Source organism: Urocitellus parryii, chromosome 4 (genome assembly GCF_045843805.1).
Source record: "Urocitellus parryii isolate mUroPar1 chromosome 4, mUroPar1.hap1, whole genome shotgun sequence".
Lineage (NCBI taxonomy): Eukaryota > Metazoa > Chordata > Mammalia > Rodentia > Sciuridae > Urocitellus > Urocitellus parryii.
In genome coordinates, this window is record NC_135534.1 from 64,096,451 (window position 1) to 64,119,720 (window position 23,270).

The 23,270-nt window shown below is 51.2% G+C and overlaps 1 protein-coding gene across 1 annotated transcript; it reads left to right on the forward strand.

The window, feature by feature from the left end:
- The first annotated feature begins 546 nt into the window (after positions 1 to 546).
- P2ry6 (pyrimidinergic receptor P2Y6) lies at positions 547 to 22,747 on the forward strand. Its single transcript, XM_077797292.1, has 2 exons — positions 547 to 559; positions 21,727 to 22,747. Exon 2 carries the CDS (start codon positions 21,761 to 21,763, stop codon positions 22,745 to 22,747), a length of 987 nt encoding a protein of 328 aa, XP_077653418.1. The 5' UTR covers positions 547 to 559; positions 21,727 to 21,760.
- Positions 22,748 to 23,270: the final 523 nt, after the last annotated feature.

Genomic DNA, 23,270 nt, shown 5'->3' on the forward strand with positions numbered 1-23,270 from the left:
GCCACAGACAACAGAACTGTTGTTCTCAGGGTCCCAGTCTCTCTTAATGGACCTTCTAGGCACTGCTGAGAAAACCAGGGTAATTGTTCCCTGTGGCAGTGATGAACAGGAACAGGACTCTCTCCAGACTTGAGAGAAGCCAGGAGAGGGCTGGGTGGGGGTAGGGGAATGGTCTTGGGATGTGCCTTCCCTGGCCAGGCCCTGGCCCTTCAATCCTCCCTCTCTCCATCCTCCTAGCAGTCCTCGGTCTAGACTGCTGGTGCCTATTCTTGGGGTGAGGTGACTTGCTCCCAGCTGGGTGCTGGTTGAGTCAGCCTTGGCATTAGGCACTTGAGCAAGGAGGTCCTCAGGAGCTGAATGGGGCCCTGCCACTCGCCAGCTCTGCGTGGCAGCAAGTCACTTCCCCTCCTCCTCTTTCTCCGTTTCCTCATCTGCTGCTCCCCGGACTGCTGCAGGACGCAGTGTGTGGTGCGGGGACTGACTAGCAGTAGGGGCTGCTCCACAGGTCAGGATCCACTCCCGTGTTCATGGACTGCAAGCAGAGCACTCACTAACGCCGGTGAGTTTCCCAGGTGGGCCTTGGGTACTCCCAACTCCTCTGGAAGCTTCTGAGAGCATGCTGTGTTATCTACTTGCTGCCACTGGCGGCTCACTGCTGGGTGAAACAGGTGCAGGACAGGTGTGGGGGGATCTGCCCACTTGTACCTGGAGCCTGCTGCAGAGCTAGAAGGGTTGAGATGAGGCACTCAAGGCAGGAGGGGAGGAGGCAGTGACCTGGGGTCTGGGCTGTGCCTTGGTGGAGGAGTGGAAGAGTGGGACAGGATTTGGAGCCACTCTTGGGTCTGAGTGTGGGTCCTGAATGACACAGGACACTTTTTATTTCTGGGCCCCGATTTCTTACTATGGAAAGTGGGGGTAGTAATGATCTTTCCCTAAGATTTGTGGGTGTGTGTTGTTTTGTTTTGTCTGGTGATATTGGGAATCAAACCCAGGGCCTCACACATGCCAGGTAAGCACTCTACCATCTAGCTACATCCCCAGCCCCTCCCCTGAGTTTTTAAAAACTGTTCATTGTAGTGTGGTGTTGGGGGTCCCCTTGGGACAGAAGCTGGGCCCTGCCCCAAAGGTTCCCCAGGAACCTTGGTGGGAGTGAACAGGCAGGATGGCATGATCAAATTCCCATTTGGTCTGCCGAGGAGGCTCCAGGAAGCCTCTTTTTTTTTTTTTTTTTTTGGTATTGAGGATTGAACCCAGGAGGGCTCGACCCCTGAGCCACACCCCTAGCCCTTTTTAATATTTTATTTAGAGACAGGGTCTTACTGAGTTGCTAAGTGCCTCGCTCAATTGCTGAGGCTGGCTTTGAACTCTCAATCCTCCTGTCTCAGCCTCCCAAGCCGATGGGATTATAGGCATGTGCCACTTATTTCTGTCTTCCCCCTTAAATCTTGGACAGACCGAGCTGACTCCATGTGAACAATGGGGAAATTGTGTCCCTTAGTCCAGGTGTGACTTGTGAAGTTAGAGAGAGCAGTGTGAATGAGTGTGTCCAAGGGAGCAGGATTTTCTATTGCACCCAACTCTGCTGATCCCACCACAGGGACAGCAGGCAGCACTCTGAGCACACGCTCAGCCCTGGCTCCTGAAGGTCATGGGATTCACGTGTCTTGCCACCTCTAGAATGGGCTGAAAGCCAACTCAGGGACAATCTCTCCACCCCTCCGTATGAAATGAAATGAAAAATGAGACTGTCAAGTGCTGTGACTCTACACGTGTGTGCAAGTCCTTGGGTGTGTAGGCATGAGAATGTGTAGCTTGTGAACGTGTGCATGTGTGTGTAGCCTGTGCATGGTTCACACTCTCCATATCTGGCCAGGTGGGACTAACTTACACTGCCAAACTCACTCTTTGGCTGGGGCTCTTCTCCTCAAAGTTTTTATAATCATTTTTTTTTTTTTTGTATTTCCTCGGCATTTGTTAGTTTACCAGAAAGGGAGGGGGCCACCAACCGGAAACCTAGCAATTGTGTCTGAGCCTGCCCCCCTGGCCCCATCCTGTGGCTTCCCTGGAGACCTGGCCGCTGGGAGCTCCCGCATGGCCCTGTTCGCAGGGCCAGGAGCTTGCTGGACACCTCTGTGCACTCCACCTGCCACCACTTCTCCCTCTAAGGCTCTGTCCTGGCTGGCTGCTTTTGCATCATTGTCCCATCAACTCTTTATAACATCCCAGTATCCTCCAGGGATGCTGTCATTGTTCCCATTTTACTGGCAAGGAAATGAAGGCTCAGTAAGGGAAATGACTTACCCAGAATACCTAGGGGACTAGTGGCAGTGCTCCGAAGTTTCAACCCAGCTCACTCCGGAAATTTCTTTCTTCACTGTTGAGGCTGACCTGGTGGGCACGTGCTGCCTGGTTGACCGATGAACCCAGGAAAGAGCAAACGAGTAAATCTCAAGTTCCGCGTTGAGCTGAAGGAGAAGGTTAAGCCGCCCCAGCAAAGGCTGACATGAATCCAACACCTACAATATGCCCCGTGTTTCACATAAAATGGACACAGCCCAGGCGATGGTCCCCTCCATTTTGCAGTGAAGGAAGCTGAGGATCAGAGAGGTTAAAGTGACCTGTCCGCTGTGGGAGCTGGGATCACGGTGTCAGACTCCAGACCCAGAGCTCTGAGCTAGGATTTCTGGTTCCTTAGTGGAGGGCTGAGTCTCCAGAGCCTGGTGACAGATGGCCGTTCCAGAAGAGAACCTGGGACAGGTCAAGAGTCTCAGGAGGCTGGGTCCACAGCACCCCAGCCCACCCCTCCCCCTGGGGTCATTTCCCCATTTGCCTCTGAAGTGGGTTTCTATTTTAGTCTGGCGTGGGGATCTGGCAGCCCAGCCTTGACTCTTCTGCGCTGTCTGGTGACATGTCTAGTTAGAGCCATTGTCCTGCCTCTCTTCCCGACACCCTCCCTCACAACCTCCCCCAGGGCTGGCCCTGTCTCCTCAGCTCTGTGGAAGGTCAAGGCCTATACAGCATGCATTGTTGGTCTGAGGAGATGGCCCAGGCTGGGTCAGTGACCTCTGTGCCCAGTCATGTACTGGACACCAGGGGCCCAGGAGCTAGGAGATGTAGGAACTCATGAAGTCCTCAGTAGCTGAGGCAGAGTCCGGCCCCCTGACTCCCAGGGCAGAACTTGTTTTCGTAGCCTCAATGGAGTGAGACTGTTCAGTGGCACCAGGAGGCAGATCTCAGCTCAGAATAAGGAAAAGAATCTGTGTCATGCCAGAGGAAAGGGAAGCAGCCACTCAGAGGGGCCCGCAGTTCTGGAGGGGGATCAGGACATGACAGGGACAGACTCTGGCCAGGGGAAAGAAATCAGACTTCAAAATCCAAGCTGGGTTTGAATCCAAGCACCAGCATTTGCTGACTGTGGGATCTCAGACAAGTTACTGGACCTTTTGGAATCTCAATTTACCCATATGTAAAATGGGGTAATAGAACCCGCCTGAGCAGTTTGTGGAATAGATAAAATAAGAAGCATATAACATTATCTGTATATCTTAGGAAGTCTTTATTCACCTCCCTCGGTGCCCAGGAGAAATTCCCTTAGGCAACAGCTTGTCTAATGGTTGAAGCAAGAGACAAGATTTGTAAGATGTTAGAATCAACCCTGAAGAATCGCCAGTACTTGATATTATGGTGCACGGTGTCTCATCTCATGTCCTTGCCTTGGTCCTGGCCAAGCTCCTGAGGTAGACATGCCTCCCTAACATGGGGAGGAACGCAAGAGAGGTTAGTGCCTCTGTTTTTTGTTTTTTGTTTTTAATGTGCAGGAGTAAATCAGATAATAGATTGAAAATGAAAACAGCCCTAGGCTTCCGGACCAAGCAGAAGATCTCCCCTCCCAACTCTTGGATTCATTGGTGAGACTCATTGAGGATTTGCTTTAGGCCATATCCACATCAGGTTTTATTAAAGATTTAACTGAGTTAATACAGTAATTCACTTTTTTTTTTTTTTGGCACCAGGGATTGAACTCAGGGGCACTTGACCACTGACCCATATCCCCAGCCCTATTTTGTATTTTATTTAGAGACAGGGTCTCCCTGAGTTGCTTAGTGCCTCACTTTTGCTGAGGCTGGCTTTGAACTCATGATCCTCCTGCCTCACCCTCCCAAGCCCCTGGGATTACAGGTGCACACCACCACACCCCACAAGAGCTGGTTTTCTAAGGAGCAACACTCCTCCTCTTGGAGGCTGCTTCTCCCTTTTCATTCCAGCTGCCAGGAAACTCCGTCAAAATTCCCTGATCACCTACCTTAGGATCAACATTAGACTGAAGCTTCTGTGTAATTTCTAAATCCCTGAACCTGATTCTAAAAACATCAAGATGTCATTCACATTCCCTAACACTTAACATTTCAAAGTATTTTAATATATTCACATTGTCCTGTGGAAATTCACAAGATCGTGCAATCATCATCACCATCTAATTTCATAATATTTTCATACCACGAAAAGAAACCCTGTGCCTCTTAGCAGTTACTCCCCATCCCTTTTCTCTCCCCACCCATCTGCCACAGAAACTACTAATCTCCTTTTCTTACGAATGTGCCTATTCTGGAAATTTCATGTAAATGAAATCAAACAATATATGCTTTGGGGTGTCTGGTCAATTTCACTCAACATAGTGACTTCAGGGTTCATTCACATGGCATGGATCAGAATTTCATTTTCATAGCTGAGTGATATTCCATTGTATGGGCATGCCATGTTTTGTTTACCTGTTCATCAATTGATGGACATTTAGATTGTCCATCAATTTTTAGCTGTTATTAATAATGCCAGTATCTATGTTCAAGTTTTTGGGTAGATATAATGTTTTCAATTTCCTTGGGTATATACCTAGGGGTGGAACTACAGGGTTCTACAGGCGTTCCATGTTTAACTTGTTGAGGAGCCTCCAGACTGGTTTCCAGAGTGTCTGAGCCATCTTAGACTCAACAGCAGTGTGTGAAGTTTCTGATTTCTCCATGTCCTTTCCAACTCTCTTCTTTGTCTATCTTTTTCATGACAGCCATCCTAGTGGGTCTAAATTAATAGTATAGCGTCCGTCGACTTGCATTTCCCTAACCATTCCTTTTTGTGTGTTATAGATATTTTTGCCATTTTATTGTATGTATTTCAGAGGCCTTTTAGGACATCTTTTATGGAGCAAGCTCCCCTTGGAATGGGAGAGTCCTGGGTTTGGATCCTCCCTGTTTCTATCAGCTGTATGACCTTGTGTATTATTGGACACTGAGTCTCAGTTTCCCAACTTGTTAAATGTGAATTAAAGCCAGGTGTTGTGGCAAACGCCTGTAATCCCAGTGGCTCGGAAGGCTGAGGCAGGAGGATCACGAGTTCAAAGCCAGCCTCAACAACTTAGCAAAACCCTGTCTCTAAATAAAAAAAATAATAAAAAGGGGTGGGGATGTGGCTCAGTGGTTAAGAAGTCTTGGGTTCAATCCCTGGTACCAAAAAAGAAAAAGAGAAACCAGCTCTTTAGGTACTTAGCTCTAGTACCAAGACTCTGTACCCAGTAAACAGCAGCTCCTCTTTCCCCCTCTCCTCCCAGCTCCTGGAATCCACTATTCTACTTTTTGTCTCTATAACCTGGTCCACTCTAGGCATCTCATATAAGTGGAATCATACAATATTTGCCCCTTTCCATATGGGTTATTTTACTTGGCATATTATTTTCAAGGTTCATCCATGTTATGGCACATTATCAGAATTTCGTTGCTTTTTAAGGCTGCGTAATAATATGTTGTGTGTATATAGCACATTTTGTTTATCAGTGTCAATGGGCATTGGGTTGCTTTTTGGCTATTGTGAATAGTGCTGCTGTGATCTGTGCTGTAGAAATGGTTGTTTGAGTCCCTGCTTTCAGTTCTTTTGGTTGGAATTCTAAGAGTGGAATTGTGGGATGGTATGTTAATTCTATGTTTGTTTGTCTATTTGTTTATTTATTGAGAAACAGTCATACTGTTTTTCACAGCTGCTATATCATTTGACCGTCAGGCCAGTAATGCAAAGGGTTCCAATTTCTCCATCTGCTCACCCACATTTTTTACTTCCTGTTTTAGGGGTTTTGTTTTCATAATAGCCAATCCTAATGGGTGTGATGTGGTGGCTCCAGGTTTTAATTTTCATTTCCTTAATGGTGATGTTGAGCATCTTTGCGTCTTTATTGGCTATTTGCATATCCTCTTGGAGAAACATCTGTTCCGAGTCCTTTGTTGATGTTTATATTGGGTTGATTTTTGTTGCTTGCGTCGAGTTGCAGGAATTCTTTATATATTCTGGATATTAGCCCTTTATCAGACATATGATTTTCAAATATTTTCTCCCATTCTGTGAACTGCCTCTTCACTCTGTTGATGATGCACTTTGATGCACAAAAGTTCTGAATTTTGATGAGATGCCATGTATCTATTTTGTTGTTTTTGTCACCTGTGCTTTTGGTATCAAAGTGTTCGGGGCTGTTTGATTGCAAGTGTCAAATGTAATTAACTTGGGCAAGAAAAAAATTCATGTAAATAAAGAGTCCAAGGTAGACCCAGATCTGACATAGCTAGATCCAGCAGTTACAGTGATTCTATCAGCATTCTATTTTTTTGTATTTTTGTTAGTCATATTTTCATCACTATAATCAAAATACATAACCAGAACTACTTAGAGGAGAAAAAATTATTTGAGGCTCAAAGTTTCAGAGGTTCAGTCCCTGTTCATTGCTCTGGACCCAAGGTGAGGCCAAGAATCATGGCGGAGGTCCTGGCGGGGCAAGGCTACTTAGTTGAGTGCAGCCAGGAAGCAGAGGGAAAGAGAGTAAGGCTCCAGGGATAAAATATAAGCCCCCAAAGCATGCCCCTACTGTGTGACCTACTTCATCTATTCCCCAGATGCCAAGAGTTACCACCCAGTTCAATAATCCTTTCAAATTATTCATCAAATAGATTAATCCACTGATTGGGTTACAGCTCTTATAATCATTTATTTCTGAACCTTGTTCCATCGTCTCACATCAGCTTCTGGGGGACAGCTCACATCCAAACCTTAGCAGTATCCTTGCTCCTGACTTTTTGCCGGGTTCCTACATTCTCCCTTCAGTTCTTCCCAGCAGTACCGTGGTCCTCACCGTTGATAATCCAGGAGAAAAGAGAGAGGGAAGCTTTCATGCTGGCTCCACCTAGATTGCTGAGGCAACTCTAATCGGTTGTCCCTGTTGGCTCTGCGTCCGGTGTCCACCTTGAATGAAAAAGATTAGCACTGAATAGGCCAGGAGGCTCCCCATAGAAAGAGGTGCTGGACAGTCAACCATTCCTCCCCCGCGAAGAATCTGGGAATCTGATGGGCAGCCAGGGTTGGGAGGTCTGCTTGAAAGGGCGTCCCTCAGCTTAGGCTTCTCAGCAAGGCCTGCGAGAAGGAGAAGGACTCCTAGTTATTCCCTGCAGACTTCCTGAAGGAGGCAGCCCTGTGGCTGGTAGGAGAGTGAGACCAGGACAGGCTGAACTGGTATACTGACAGCTCCAGCCCTGCTTGCCACCCTCAAGGGCCTCGTTCAACCTCTGCCCTCCCTGTTCCCTCTACCTGAAGTGCCCTCTGCCGCATGTTCACTTGACCATTTATTCCTGCCCCCTCGGTGAGCCTTCCCTGCCTGGGCTCCTGCATGACTCAGGCACTGATGTCTGCCTCACGTTACAGGGCACAGATACATGTCCCCTGTCCACACTGAGCTCCTGGGGGTGGACCTTGTGGTCAACCTCCGTCTCCGAGGTTTCAGTGGGAATTTTCCAGCTGCAGATGGCGGAAGAGGGAAGGCCAGAGACTGACAGAGCACTGACCAGGGAGCAAAGGAGAGCACAGCTGGTCCCAGGAACAGGAAGCAGATCAGGGCTTGACCCATCACGTGCAAGGGGCAGAGCAAGTGCTGAGAACCGAGAAGCCACAGTCTGCCTCTCTTCTCAGGAACTGGGAAGCTATAAAGGGCTTGGGAAGAGGAGTGAAAAGGTCGAATTTTTGTTGAGCAAATGTCCCTCTGGCTGTAGAAAGGGGATGGATGACAAATGACAGAATGGAGCACAAACAGGTCCTGGTGACTGATGTGATGGGGGCCTCAGGTCTGCAGCAAGGGAAAGGGCAAGGAACAGACCTGGCCCACTGGCCTCTGCAGGTGGGACTGGACACAGCAGGCACCTGGCCTGGCCCTTTTCACCAGTATCTCCCCTGTCATCCTGCACCCCCTCTCAACCTATCACCACCCTGCTAGGGTCCAGATCAAGCACAAAGCCAGACTCTCAGGGGCTTGATGGAGGCTGCAAGCTCAAGGACCAGAGCTGGGTCTCCATCCCGTGGGAGACCTGGTGGGGCTGAGAACAGGGCGCAGCCTGGCTGAGCTCTGCTGATGGTGCGTCTGGCTTCTTGGGGCAGGGAGGGGCTCCGTTCCTCCACCCAAGAAGAGATCTAGCCCAGATCCACAGTGCTCTGGAACAGATGGCACATGGTTCCTTCCTGTTTTGTTCCTGTCAGCCATGCCTTGCAGAGACACAGGCTGGGATAGAAGGGAAGTGACCCTTGGGAATGGTGTAGGACACAAGAGCCAGGCAGAGGAAGACACTGGTGCTGTGGGTGCTCCTCTCTCCACCAGCTGAGTGCCCTCAGGATCCAGGGGCAAGGCTGGGGCTAGGAGCCAGGTACTGTCCCATGCCCAACACACACCCCAGTGTCCAGAGGACTGTGCTGTCCCAGGGCCAAATGCCTCTTGTTTCCTCTACTACAGAATGGGTATGAAGGAGACGAGAGGACTCCTCAGTCTCTAAGGGCTCCCCTGCCCCGTCCAAGAGAGGAGGGCCTCCGTGGTCCTGAAAGGTGAGGCAAGTCTCCACTTACCTAAACTGTGCCTTGATTTCCCTGGAACGAAGTGCTAGCCAGGAGCAGCAGGCTTGGGGCTGGAACACAGAGCTGGGAGGATCCCCACAGGTTCACTGCAGGGTTACAGTGTCCTCTTGCCTGCTTCCCGCCTCAGCTTCCCATATGTGAGCACAGGACTGGAGGAGGGTGTCTCTGACGCTCCTTACTATCCTGTCTTTCTAGCATTCTGGTGGTCAGGGCTCCTGGAGGGGTGGAAGCCTGCTGTGAGCCTCATTTTCAAGGTCCCTGATTTACTCCTATCTTTGGCCGGTCCCTGATGCCTCCCTGACCATACCCAGGGTCCCACTTTGGACCCTATTTGCTCTGGTCTAGACTTTAAACACAACCAATCCATCCTCCATCCAATTTAAGGGACCTCCTAAATCTCAAAGTTAATGACTCTGGCTGCTTGAGAAGCCATGGAGGAGCCGGGGTCAGTGGTGCACACCTGTAATCCCAGCCGCTCAGGGGGCTGAGGCAGGAGGATGGTGAGTTCAAAGCCAGCCTCAACAAAAGTGAGGCACAAAGCAACTCAGTGAGACTCTGTCTCTAAATAAAATACAAAATAGGGCTGGGGATGTGGCTCGCCTGGCATGTGTGCGGCCCGGGTTCGATCCTCAGCACCACATACAAACAAAGATGTTGTGTCCACTGAAAACTAAAAATAAATAAATATTTTAAAAATTCTCTCTCTCTCTTTAGAAAAAAAAAAGAGAGAGGGAGAGAGAGAGACCAAATGTGTAGTCTGGCACTTCGAGGCCTGTTGGGACCTGGCTCTTATGACCTCCAGCTTCTCCTTCTGCGGGGCCCCTTCGCACCTGCAAACAAACACTCCCAGATACCCTGTACCCACATCTCTAGTGGGTCTCCACCTGGAACAACTTCCCTTTCCTTGTCTACACTCCATTGAAGAATCTCCTCTTCTAGAAGGCCTTCCTTTCTATCCCAGGAAGTGGTTGAAGCCTCCTCTGCCTTCCTAGAGATCCCCAGGTTTAGAAGTCCTAGCACATTTTAAGACTTCTAGTAAATGTTCATTGAATGAACGAATGAGTGAAGTTGCAAGGTAGATCGTTTCTTGTGAGGTTGGCTGCTTGGTCATATAATGATGAGCAAGACTAGGAGCTCCGCTCAGTGACAACTTACTGTATACCAGATGCCGGGCTCTTCAGTTTCATTATTTCATTTGAGCTTCCAACAATGCTGCAATTATTCTTAATTTTTTTTTTTATAATTAAAGTCTCTGAGGCTCAGAGAGAGAGAGAGAGAGAAAGTCACTACCCATAAGCTGAACAAGCAGGACAGGACCAGGTCTGTTGGGTGCCAAGCTTTGCAGAGGAAGCAGTGATGGGTGGCAGAGGGGTAGAAATGCCAGGAGCGGGTGTTTGATCCACTTCTGGCTGAAGACTTCTGGGTTTTCCAGGGAGCTCTGAGGAGAAACCTGCACCAGGAGGGGATAGCCATATTTTGTATCCTCCAGAGGTGCAGGGGCAGCTCTCACCTGTCACCCTCTGCCAACTTCCCCTGCTCCATCATCAGTTCCTCCTGTACTGTGATAAAGACCACTGATGAAACCAATGAACCCATGTCATGAGCTATGCAACGGAATCATCTCCAGCCAGTCCCCCACCTGCGCTCTCTATAACCCCCCAAACAGATGTTATGGAGGCGCCACTTGCCACCCTGTGCCCCACCCACCTTCTGGGCAGGGTCCAGACCCTTTCCTGAAAGCCACAGAGGCAGCTCCCCTCCCCCAGCCCTGCACCAGCCTCCAGGGGTGCCTGGATGTCAAGCCCACAGTCACCTGCAAAGACTCATTCCCCCCAGGCCTGTTATGTCAGATCCCTTAGGAGATGTCCTCGGAATGGAGCTCAGATGGTGGCTGGCTCCTCCATCCCATTTCACCAGCTTCACCTAGGAAACAGGGTGCCCACTGCTCTTCCTGGAGCTGGGCCTGAGGACTTCCACCCTGCCCTGAGCTTCCCAGGGGTGTGGGAAGTGGGGTCAGAGAGGAAGTGTGATGTGAGGGGAGGAAGAGATGCAGCTGGAGAGGCACGCGAGAGGAGGTTTTCTGAGAGGAGAAAGTGGGTTGAAGGGAAGGAGCCACAGATGTGAGGTATTGATGAAGAAGGGCTAGAGGAGCTGTCTGGCTCTGGGGGCCTGAAGAGAGAAGGGAGCAGAGAGGCTTTATTAGGTGGCAGGAAGTTGAAGACAATTCCTTTGAAAGGGCCCTCTTTTTTTGAGGGGGCTACCAGGGATTGAACTCAGGGGCACTTGACCACTGAGCCACATCCCCATCCCTATTTTGTATTTTATTTAGAGGCAGGGTCTCACCGAGTTGCCTAGGGCCTTGCTAAGTTGCTGAGGCTGGCTTTGAACTCCTGATCCTCCTGCCTCAGCCTCCCAAGATGCTGGGATTACAGGCTTGTGCCACTGCACCCAGCTTGAAAGGGCCTTCTTTACAGTGAAGAAGTTGAGGGTGTAAGGCTGACAAGATAGGGCCCAGGCTTAGAAGAGAGAGGAGGGAGTGAGGGGCAGTCTGATGGGCCAGGCATGAGGGGTACAAATTGACTGGCTGTATTCATCAGAATCCTGGGTTTTGGGGTAGAGGTCCAGACTCGCAAGGAATGGGAGGGAGGCCAGGATGCTGGACCGGGCGGGGTGGGGGGACTAGATCAGAGACCCAGTATAGAGAGAGTGTGTGGGCAGGTTGGAAGGCTGGGAGACTCTTAGGAAAGCCAGTTGGGGCTAGTGTGGGCTCTGAGAGGTGGTGCAACACCTAGAGAAGACTTCAGACAGGGCAGGAAGGAAGGGTCTGCAACACAGCCCCACCTACTTGCCCTGTTTACCCCCTAGGTTGGGATTGTTCACAGCCTCAATCCCATACACCACCAGGTAGAAGCTGCCCCAGGGGTGGCTTAAGGGCCTTCTCTCCCTACATTTCTTCTCTATCTTCTCCCAGTCCCTAATAAATATGTGCTATAAGTACAAACCACAGCTTGCTGTATAAGTAGCCTCCAGCCGAGTCCCCTACATGCCCAAGTGAGGTTTCTGCCCCTAAGTCCTCTCTCTGTAGACATTCTTGAGCCACCCCTGGAAATTCATGCCCCCCAAATATTTATTGAGCACCTACTATGTGCCAGGCAGCCGTGAACAAATGTGAAAAACCTGGTGAAGCTTCCATTCTGGAAGAGGGAGAGAGCCAGTAAGCGAGCAAGTAGAATAGTGTTACAAGAAGGTGAACACTAGCTAGAGAGAGGAACAGAGCAGGGAAGGGGAGCAGGAATCCACAGATACCTGTGTGGGGCAGGAAGTTGCAATGTCAGCTAGGTGGCTGCGGAAAGCCTTGAGGAGAAAGGTGTCATTGGAGCGAGGAACTGGAAAGGAGGTCTCTGCTCTTCACATTCCACATGCCACCACACTTTCAGGGCAGGAGCTGCCTGTCTCAGGGCTTGGTGTGATGAGGCACTTCTCCCAGGGAGCTTTCTCCTGATGGAATGCAGCAGCCTGGAAGAGGAGTGAGCTCCCTGTCATGGGAAATATACAAGAAGGAGGCCAGACAAGCCCTGTCAGGGAGGTTTCCCAGGGGTTCCTCCTCTTGGGTAGGAGGTAAAAGAACTCTGAGTCAGATGATCTTAAGGCTTCTCCAGCTCTGAGAGTCTAGAACTCACAACCCCCCCCCTTGTCATTGACCCCTGGACTCAGGGGCCAGTGGTATATCTTATCTCTACCAGGTGGGCTCAGGCCTTGGAGGTGCTTGGGAGCCATCAGAGCAGCAGCCAAGACAGGGAGCTGCCTTTGTGGAGGAGGCTGGGCTCCCTGAGGCTCCCTCCATGCTGACCAGAGTTGTGCATAGTCTGTTTGCTTTAGGGCCTCAGTGTCTGTCTGTGAAATGGGCGGAATCATAACCCATAACTACTCGGCAGTGTTGGCGGTCTGCCCTTCTTGAGGTCAAGCCTGGGGGGCCCAGGCAGGCTCAGAGATGCTATTCCTGCAGGCCTTTCCTTTACTCCTCCCGACAAATTTTCTCCATCATCAGTCAAAACAAATAATTTTTTAAAAATTTATTGAACAAGGCAGCACCAAGGACAGAGCCCTGTTCTCATCTTTACTGATCGGATTCACTCAGGACCTGTTTCCCGGTGCTTCTTGGTAGCTGGACTCCTTGCTGGTCTTTGGGGTCCTAAAGGCAAAGCAGCTCTTGTCCCCAGTTCCTGACCAAGTTATAGAAGGAGGGAGTCTGTCTGATATTGACCCTTGGTCTGGCTTCTGTGCCCTGACTCCTGTTTCTTTTCCTGTCCCAAGCTCCTCTGTTCCCGAGGGGCAGGTGTCATGGTGCGTCTACTGTGTGATCTGGCATGTTCCTAATCTCTCTGGTTTCAGTTTTCCTGTAGGGAAAAGTCACCTCTTTCCTGAACCCAGATTTTATCATTGTTCAGATCTGTATCATCTTCCAGGCTCGCCAGTGACTTACCATGCCACCTTGGGCGAGTCACCAGCCTTCTCTGAGCCTGTCTCTTCATCTGTGAAATGGGAGCAAAACCAACCACCACCCAGGCACTTGTAAAAGAGCAAGTGAGACCCTGGAGCAAATGCACTCAGCGCAGTACCTGGCACCTACTGAGTAGCCAAGAAGCTAGCAGCAAGTAGCTTAGAAAAATGAGACTCAGGAAGGTGAAGTGACCTCCCCAGGTCGCACAGCAAGTGGGTGATAAATCTAGGATGGCGCCCAGGCTCCTGGCTTCCCATTTTCCCTCCCAGGAGCCACTGAGAATGACACAGCTCTTACTCATGGGAAATGAGCTGGGGGTGGGGGAGCTTCCCTGGCTGCCCCTGTGATAATCAGTCTCAACCTGGCAGACCCTCTGTCCCCTCCTGCCCTCTTCTGGTGGCCTTCAGATATGTGGTCAGTTCTTACCTCCCATACAGGAACACTGGTGTTGGGGGACCAAACCTGTGAGCAGGGGTCTGTGGAAAGAGGAGGGGGAGGCATGGGGCACAGTTCTACAGGCAGGACACCTGATTTCAAGTGACAGAATTCAGGTCCAATGAACTGAGACAAAAAGGGAATTTATCAGACATACCACCAAAAAATTCTGTGGCAGTTAAAGTTTCAGGTGTAATGGGAACCAGGTGCTCCATGATGTTCTCAGGAGCCCGTGTGTTCCCATCTCTTCACTCTGCCTCCCTGTGGCTTTATTTTTGGATGGTCTCCCTGGTGGTGAGTCTCCGGTGCTAGGATAGTGCCTGGCACAGAGTCAACTGGCGATAGCAGATCTAGATTCACTTCCTGCCAGCTTTGCAAACCCAGTGGCAAACTTGTCTCCTTCCCAATCTTCCAGCAAACACCCCAGAACTGATTCCCAAGCACCCAGGGAAGGTGGCCTTTGCAGGGTTTCTGTTCTCACAACTAAAAGGCTCAGGGGTCACTCCAGGTAAACTGGGCTAACTGGGCTTCACAAAATAACCACATAAGAGACACAAGTACCTTTTTCTTTGGGGTCGTTGTGACGGCTCCTCTGACCTAAGGGTTCGCAGAAAGAGAGAGAGCTGACCTCTTTTATTGAGGAGAAGCTATTCAAATGAGGCAAGGGGTCAGGTTTCAGGGGGCTGAGTATCTTCATGATGTCCACTGTCAGCAGGTTGACTGACACCAGGGTAGGCCACCCCTAAGGACACAGTAAGAGAAGGGGACACACATAAGGCGCTTCCATGGAAGATCCTATCCTAAACAGGGCAAGGGGTTATATTACAAAGGATCAGGTGAGTATCACTTCACCCATGGGGCTGTAGCAAGACACACCCATGCACAGACACCAACCCTGGAACCCAAGAAGGGTGGGGAAAGCTCTGCCACATTTCTGTGACTGAGCGCCTCAGCACCAAGCCGGGGAGTGTGACTCAGTCACGTTCAAGGTTGGTCTCCCACAGGCCTTCCCATCCCCAAGGAGCCCACTTGCAGACCCACCTCTCCAAGATCCTCCAGACGCTGAGAAAGAGGGGACCCCCCAAAGGCAAAGCAGGGGCGGGGCTTCATCATGAAAGAGGGTCTGGTGGGGAGAATCTGCACAGGAACCCAGCAGTGAGTGACTGCAGGGCAGGCCACGTGCTGGACTGCAGCCATCTCTTCACGGATGGAGCCCGGTTATCTGGGAGGATGGGCAGGTTCTGAAGGCACTGGGGAGGCTGCAGCAGCCAACTTCTCACAGCCAAGCAGCCTCCTCTGACTCCAAGTGGCCTCTTCCACAGGGAGTGGGCAGAGCTCATGGTACAAGCAAGGCCCACAGCCCGCCCGCCACACTTGATCCAGGACCAGGATTTATAGGAAGGCCCTGAGGGGTGCTGTGGCCCCCAGGGGGACAGGAAAGCAGGACCCAGAGCTCCTCCTGCGCTCCCCACCTGCCCTGCCTGGTTGCTTTCTGGCCTTCTGCTTTCTCCCAAGCTCCTCAGCCTCAGCCTCTCCCTCCCTGCAACCTCTCAGCTCTGTGTCCACTAGGGCTGCCAGCATCCCCAATCTCCTTCAGCCAGAGAGAAACTCTTGCTAACTTTGCCACCCCTCAGTTTCCTCATGTGCCAAGCGGGGACAGTAATCATGAAGATTGGTGGGCCAGTCACCAGTGAGGGTTTTTGCACAGAGCTTGGCACGTTGCCCATGCTCCATGAAGCCCTGTGTCTCAGGGCAGGTGGGGACCCTGGGAGCGCCAGCACCTGGCAACTAGGGGCTCAGAAGATGCAAGTTCCTTCTTTGTTCAGAAAGAAACCAACGGAAGTATTCCCAACCCCCAAGTCCCCAAAACTGCTGCTTCCCTTTCCTTGCTCTCAAAATGGAGGTTTCAGTTCCAATTTTAATTCCTGTGGAGCAGGAGAGAAGAAAGGGAAGTGGAAAAGGAGAAGAGAAAGCAATTCCCCTCCCCTCCCCTGTGCCCCGCTGCCAAGTTTGCCTGTCTCTGCAGTCAGTCTGATACCACATGTAGGACCAGAGCTCTCCAGCTGGGGATGCCATCCACTGTCATCTGGCTCCCAAGGAGGTATGGCCTCGGGTTGGCCTGAGGTGGGCTTTGCAGCACCTCTGCCCCAGGTCAGATGCTGTCCAGGGTCAAGACTGGGTTGGTGCCTGGAGCATGGAGGGCATCATGACCCAGCAAGGTAGGTGCCATAACTAGCCCTGTTTATTAGCCCAGAGTCAGAGAGGGTAGTGGCTGACCCCAGCTCATGCAGCAAGTTGTTGGTGGATCCCAGCCCATCTGACTCCTCAGGGGAAGGAAGCTGGGTCTTGACCCCTGTCATCCTGTGCCCTTGCTACTAATCTCATGCACCAGGGGCTCAGCAAGGGAGTTCCCGGGCTTGGTTTCCCAGCAGGCAGGCTGGCCAAGGTCGGGAAGCTTCCCAGGCCCAACTGTGTCTGGCCGCTTAATGCCTCAACTGGCTGGCTGGCGGTGACTCAGGCTTTGGGCTTCTGGTTGACTGGCCCCTCATCCATTCAGACACAAAGGCCTTAGAGGCGGGACAGGTGTGGGGTCATCAGAAGGGCATCCTGAGACCACTGAATCTAAGTAGCTGAAAGAGCTTCAGCCTTGTCATTTCTTCCTTGGGTCCAAACTCAGCTGCTTCTGCTACAGAATTGACCTCGTGGTTATCACCTGAGCTGAGAAAAGGAAACCAGCAGAGGTTGTCCTCCTGTGGGGTGAAGGGCTTCAGTGTTTCTGCTGAGGATGTGCCTAGAGTGGAGACAGCAGCACTCCTGGGGCCTGTACCTCAAAAAGGCAGGATTTGGCACCAGCCCTGTCACCACTACCAATGTCCCCAAGGCTCCTATGAGCCATATTGACCAGGGTGAAGGTCCGAGAACTTGAACTTGTTTGGGAAGGATAAGTAGTAGAAAGGACAGAGAAGTGGGTCAGAGGAACTGAGGCTAGGGACCCACCCTAAGGTGGCTCAGTGCCAGTCCCAGAGGGGCAGTTCCTGCTGTGTGCTGACCATCCCGGACTGTCCACTGGCGCCATCTCATGGCCGCAGGCCCTCACTGCAGGAAGACACTTGCCCCAGTGGTAGGAACCAAAATATTCAGATGTTCTACCCAAGTCCTGCCCTGGGACTGACACCCCCTAGGAATCCCTCAGAGCTGTACAGATAGTGACCTGCCCTGGTGGGGGTATCCATGGGAGGTCATCCTGGGGGATCAGCTACTGGGTGGTAAGTAGCCCAAGCTACCTGTCCTCCTGGTCCCCAGCACCGTTCAAATCATACAGGGAAGTCCATGGTTGTACAGCGACCTCTGAATAAGCAGTAAGTGCTCAATTTGTGCATGACCAGATGTTTATCAGCAGTTCAAACCTGAACTTTCTCAGTTTGGTCCAAACTTTAAGCTCCCACTCAGTTTCTCAACTTCCTTGCCTGTAAAATGGGTTTGGGGTGAGCTCAGGGCCCCAATTGCTCTTTGGTTTTAGAGGTGTCCTCAGCGTCTTACAGACTGAAGTGAGTCCTCACTCCCTTTGAACGATCATCCTCCCAATATTCTCGTGGCCACTGTGACCACAGTCTACTGAGATGCAGGAGCTAATGACTGGGAAAATGAACATGGATTCCTGGTGGCTCTGGGGTTACAGCTAAGGAGGGACCAAGAACTTTAACCACCCACCTACCCATTTGACAAGTGAGACTACAGCGAGGGCTGGGAGAAAGGAAACTGATGGGTCTGTGGGGGCTGGTGGCCTCTGGTCTCCCCTTAGCCTGCCCAGTCCCCTCAGCCCCCTCTTTCCAGGAAAGAGGGGTTCCAGGAAGCACACCTTTCTCCGCCTCCTTGCCCCTCGAGGCCCAGTTTCCGCCAGGCTGAGGGGCGGCGGGGAGGCGGTGGCCCCTGCAAGGGCTATTTCAGTCAGAGACAGCCCTGCCAGGAAGCAGAGGAAGCTGTCCACCCACTGGAGGTGATACAGCCCGACTGAGGTCTGCGTGTGGAGAGCCCCACGTCTGGCTTCCCTGGGCCCCAGCACGCTTGGGACCACCAACCTACCACAGGGACAGGAGGCTGCATGTGAGTGTCACTGCGTTTTGGGGCTGTGGGCTGGTGGGGGACGGGATGGAGGGTAGCTGAGACAAGGAGCTATAACTTCAGGCCAGCAAGCTGGGTCCAGCACTGACCTAAAAGAGGCCCACAGGATTCCACCCAGCTGGGGGATCAAAAAAGGAAGAAGCAGGATGGGGCCTGGAGCTTGGTGAACACTGAGGATCCTGACAAATGGAGATGGACTGAATGGCACCTGTGCGAAGGGAACGGCAAAGATGGGCAGGGCGTCTGGCTCTGTGACTGGCAGTGGCGGTGTGGCTGTCTCTATGTCTTGGGAACAGTGTGACTGGAGAGGAAGGGTATTTCCCTGAAAGCAGAGGATGCTGGGAAGGGTATGGTCAGAGCCACCTCTTTGAAAGCCCACACCATGGGCAGCTAGGGGGGCAGGGGTCGGAGCTGGTCCAGGACTTGGGGCCTAGAGTGGGCCACAGATATGAAGATGAATTCCAGCTGCTGCCTAGAGGTGGGGGCCAAGCAAGCCTTCCCTCAGGCAGCCCCTGCCAGGAACAGGGAGGACAGCTCAGCCCTCACAACACTTCAGAAGGCAGAGTGAAGCTCTGATAGGGAGCCACAGCCAGGCCTCTTTCCTGGGCCAGAAAGATTTGCCCAAAGAGCAGGACAGTTCCCTGGGCCCTCTCTACAGCCCCTGACTCCTTCCAAGAGGGAGAGGAAGGTTCCCAGAGGACCAGGGAGCAGGAGAGGCATAAACCAACAGGAGTCTCCAGCCACCTGAGGCAGAGGGCTCTCTGTAGGGCAGGGTCTGATGGTGACAGGCCTCCCAAAGGAAGGTTAGGGACACATCTCCCTTCCACCTACACCGGTTCTCTCAGACCCTGCCTTCCCCTCCTCACTCCCCACCTGGGGTATCCTTGTACCCTTCTCCACCCACGGAAATCCTCCTCAGCCACCAGGATCTTGCTCCAAACTTCAGCTCTGGGAAGTCCTTTCTACCCTGTGGCTTCTACTGGTCTTCCTCAGACTGGCACATCTGTAGCTATATACAGCTAGAGCTCTGCACCTGTCTATGTCTATATACTATGCTCTACCCCCACACATTAGGCAGGCAGTGAGTAAAGGCCGGGCAGGTGGAAATGGGAGAATGAATGCATGCACCAAAGAACGGCTTGGATGAATGAACTTAAAGATGAAAAATGAACCTCCTCTTGCCCATAATCGTCTTGGCTTCCTGGCCACTCTGGGGGTGTGGGTGGACTCTGTGCTTCTTCCTCTGTCCCTGCCCCACACACCCACATTCTCTCAGCTGGACACAGAGCAGTCCAAGCATATGGGCTGAAGACCCACCAAAAGTCTTTGGTAACCAAAGGTGATATGGGGGGGTGGAGTGCAGACCAGAGAATCTAAATATCATTTTGTTCAGGATTTGGGTAAAATAGCTGAGCACAGTGACACATGCCTGTAATTCCAGAGACTTGGGAGGCTGAAGCCAGACAATCACAAGTTTGAGGTCAGCCTGGGCAAGTTAGCAAGACCCTGTCTTAAAATAAAAAGAGCGGGCTGGGATTGTGGCTCAGAGATAGAGCGCTCGCCTAGCACGTTTGAGACCCTGGGTTCAATCCTCAGCACCATATAAAAATAAATAAAATAAATGTATTGCGTACATCTAAAAAAAAGAAAACCTGTTTTTTAATAAATAAATAAAAATAAAAAGGGCAGGGGGTGCTGGGGTTGTGGCTCAGCGGTAGAGTGCTCGTCTAGAATGGGCAAGGCCCTGAGTTTGATCCCCAACACCACACAGAAATAAATAAATAAAAATATTGTGTCCAACTACAACTAAAAAATAAATATTAAAAAATAATAATCATAATAAATAAAAAGGGCTTGGGAGGTAAAGCACTATTGGATTGAATCTCCAGTACCCCCACACACACTCACACACACGAGAATTTGGGTAAAATAATTTCACTAAAATCAAATTTTAAAAATTTGCTCTAATATAACTTTTTTTAAATCTCATAAGCTCATTTATCAGGTGTAGTTACATTAAAAACAGCTAACACAGTGTCAGGCACTGATCCTCACAACAACCTTATAAGGCAGGTACCCTATGTCCCATTTTACAGATGGGGAAACTGAGGCACAGATGTTAAGTAATGTGCCACACAGCTCATACCTGGCAGGGCTGGGATTTGAACGCAGGAATCTGAGTCTATATACTTAGACTTGATTCCTTTCCTGGGCCAGAAAGATTTGCCCAGAGAGCAGGACAGTTCCCTGGGTCCCCTTTGAGTACATTTGCAGGACTTTATATTTTTTCTGGGCCTCAGTTTTTCTCATCTGTTAAACAGAGTGAGGATTGGATTATCTCAAAGGCTTTGCTTTCCAGATCCATTGGACTTAAGTTGTAAACTCTCCCTAGACATCAATTATATGGAAATGTCATTATCCAGGAGGCTCCCAGGAGCCTCTAGAAGTCAGTACTCCAACAGGAAACCCCTTAAGGAATTTGTGCTGCTAAGTTCCCCAAAACCCAGCCTGAACCAGTAAGAGGTGGGACAAGATGTAGGATGCAATGACATGGTGTTTATTGAGCACCTATTGAATGTCAGGCCCATGACACATTTTACTGTTCAGGCCAGCAAGGGTTGGTGGCATGACCTGAGCTGTCCAGTGTGACAATCTGGGAGCCAATATTGGAACCCAGGCCTGCCTGCCTCTGAAGCTGCCCTTATCACTTCCATATCCCATGTCTATGGGCCATGCCAAGCTGCTTCCTCTGAATCAGGTGGTCTGGTTCTGGCTATAGCTCTGCTTCTAACTTAGTAATTAAGTTTGAGTTGTCCCTGCCCATCATTGCCTCTGGATTTCCATCTATGTAAAACTGATCCCTCACCAGGTTGTCTTCAGGAAAATGATTTTCACTATGGACGCCGGGGGGGGGGGCGCTGTAGTGTCCGCCTTTGCTAGATCTACCTTGGTATCCTCAAGTCAATTGGAAAGAAACCTTAGGGATGCCCTGGGTCACCTCCTTGCCCTACTTTACAGATGAGGAGGCTGCTACCAAACGAAGAACATGGCTTTTGGAAGGTGGAATTCAGACTGAGGAAGTTGGAGCTGTCCTCAGTAAGCTCATGGTGTGTGGATCATTCAAATGGGTTAACTAAAAGATATCAGGAACCTCTCTGCCCTGGACCCCAGGTCTGGCTCTAAGATACAGAGAGGCACCAAACCTGGCACTTCTCAGGAATTCCTCAGTCTGTGAGAGACAGGTAGATCCACCATAACCACAATCTCCATACCCCAGGGAGCTCAGGGGAAGCCCTAGATAGCATGACTTAGTGACTTAAAGGTGAGTGCAGCATTTCCCCCACTTCACAGATGAGGAAACTGAGACTCAGAGAAGTTAGATAACTATCCCAAGGTAAGCAGCAGAGCTGGGTTTCAAACTCATGTTCATCAACTTCTACTAACAAAGAAGGAGACACATGACCAGGGTTTTGAAGGATGAATAGAAGTTCCCTAGGAAGGCTGATGGGAAATAAATACTATAGAATGAAAGTAAGTTGGATTTCTTCCAGGTTTGAGCTTCATTGTTTACTAAGTTTCCCTGAAGTGAGAGCTATGTGGGGCCTCAATGAGGTGGTAAGTATAAGAGATGACAAAGTTAGTGCTCTAATTGTCCAGATAGAGAGATGGAGGCCCAAGAGAGGGCCAGGGCCTACTGGTGGTTGGTGAGCATGTCACTGACAAACTGTGTTTTGTTTCCCCAGCCTCTCCAAATGTAGGAAGCCCAGCTGGGCAGAAATGGAGTGGGACAATGGCACAATCCAGACCCAGGGCTCGCCACCTACCACCTGCGTCTACCGCGAGGACTTCAAGCGGCTGCTGCTGCCACCTGTGTACTCAGTGGTACTGGTGGCAGGCCTGCCACTCAACCTCTGTGTCATTGCCCAGATCTGCACATCCCGCCGGGCTCTGACTCGCACAGCTGTGTACACCTTGAACCTGGCCCTGGCTGACCTCCTGTATGCCTGCTCCCTGCCCCTGCTCATCTATAACTATGCCCAAGGTGACCACTGGCCCTTTGGAGACCTGGCTTGCCGCCTGGTGCGCTTCCTCTTCTACGCCAACCTGCACGGCAGCATCCTCTTCCTCACCTGCATCAGCTTCCAGCGCTACCTGGGCATCTGCCACCCCTTAGCGCCTTGGCACAAGCGGGGAGGCCGCCGGGCTGCCTGGCTGGTGTGTGGAGCTGTGTGGCTGGTGGTGACAGCCCAGTGCCTGCCCACTGCCATCTTTGCTGCCACAGGCATCCAGCGGAACCGCACCGTCTGCTATGACCTGAGCCCACCGGCCCTGGCCGCCCGCTACATGCCTTACGGTATGGCCCTCACGGTCATCGGTTTTCTGCTGCCCTTTGCAGCCCTGCTGGCCTGCTACTGCTGCCTGGCCCGCCGTCTGTGCCGCCAGGACGGCCCTGCAGGGCCTGTGGCCCAGGAGCGGCGTGGCAAGGCTGCCCGCATGGCTGTGGTGGTCGCGGCTGCCTTTGCCATCAGCTTCCTGCCTTTTCACATCACCAAGACGGCTTACCTGGCGGTGCGCTCTACCTCCGGCGTCTCCTGCCCTGTCCTGGAGACCTTCGCCGCTGCCTACAAAGGTACAAGGCCCTTCGCCAGTGCCAACAGCGTTCTGGATCCCATCCTCTTCTACTTCACCCTGCACAAGTTCCGCCGGCGGCCACATGAGCTCATGCAGAAACTCACAGCCAAGTGGCAGAGGCAGGGTGGCTGAGTCTTCCTAGGCGGAACCCAGGGCCATGCCTATGGCCAGGACACCAGAAGTTCCACCAACCCCAAACCACGCAGAGAGTTAAAATGTAACTCAACTAGTCATAGAGTAGCCCCTTGAAGACCCCAGATCTCTCTGTGGTTACAGAGACCAAGAGGCCTGGGCCTCCAGAAGTTTCCAGTCAGTCATAGACAGTTAAAAAAAAAAAACATGCTAAGGGCTGGGGATGTAGCTCAGTTGTAGAGCACTTGCCTGGCATGCATGAAGCAACAAATCTTTTTGTTTAACAATCTTCAGCATTACCAAAACCAAACAAAAAGATTCGTTGCCTGGCACGATGGCATACACTTGTAATCCCAACAGCTCAGGAGGTCAAGACAGGACAGTCACAAGTTCAAAGCCAGTCTCAGCAACTTAGAGAGTCCCTAAGCAACTTAGCAAGACTGTCTCAAAATAAAAAAATAATAATTAAAAAAAAAGAGCTGGGGATGTAGCCCAGTGATTGAGTGCCCCTGGGTTCAATCCC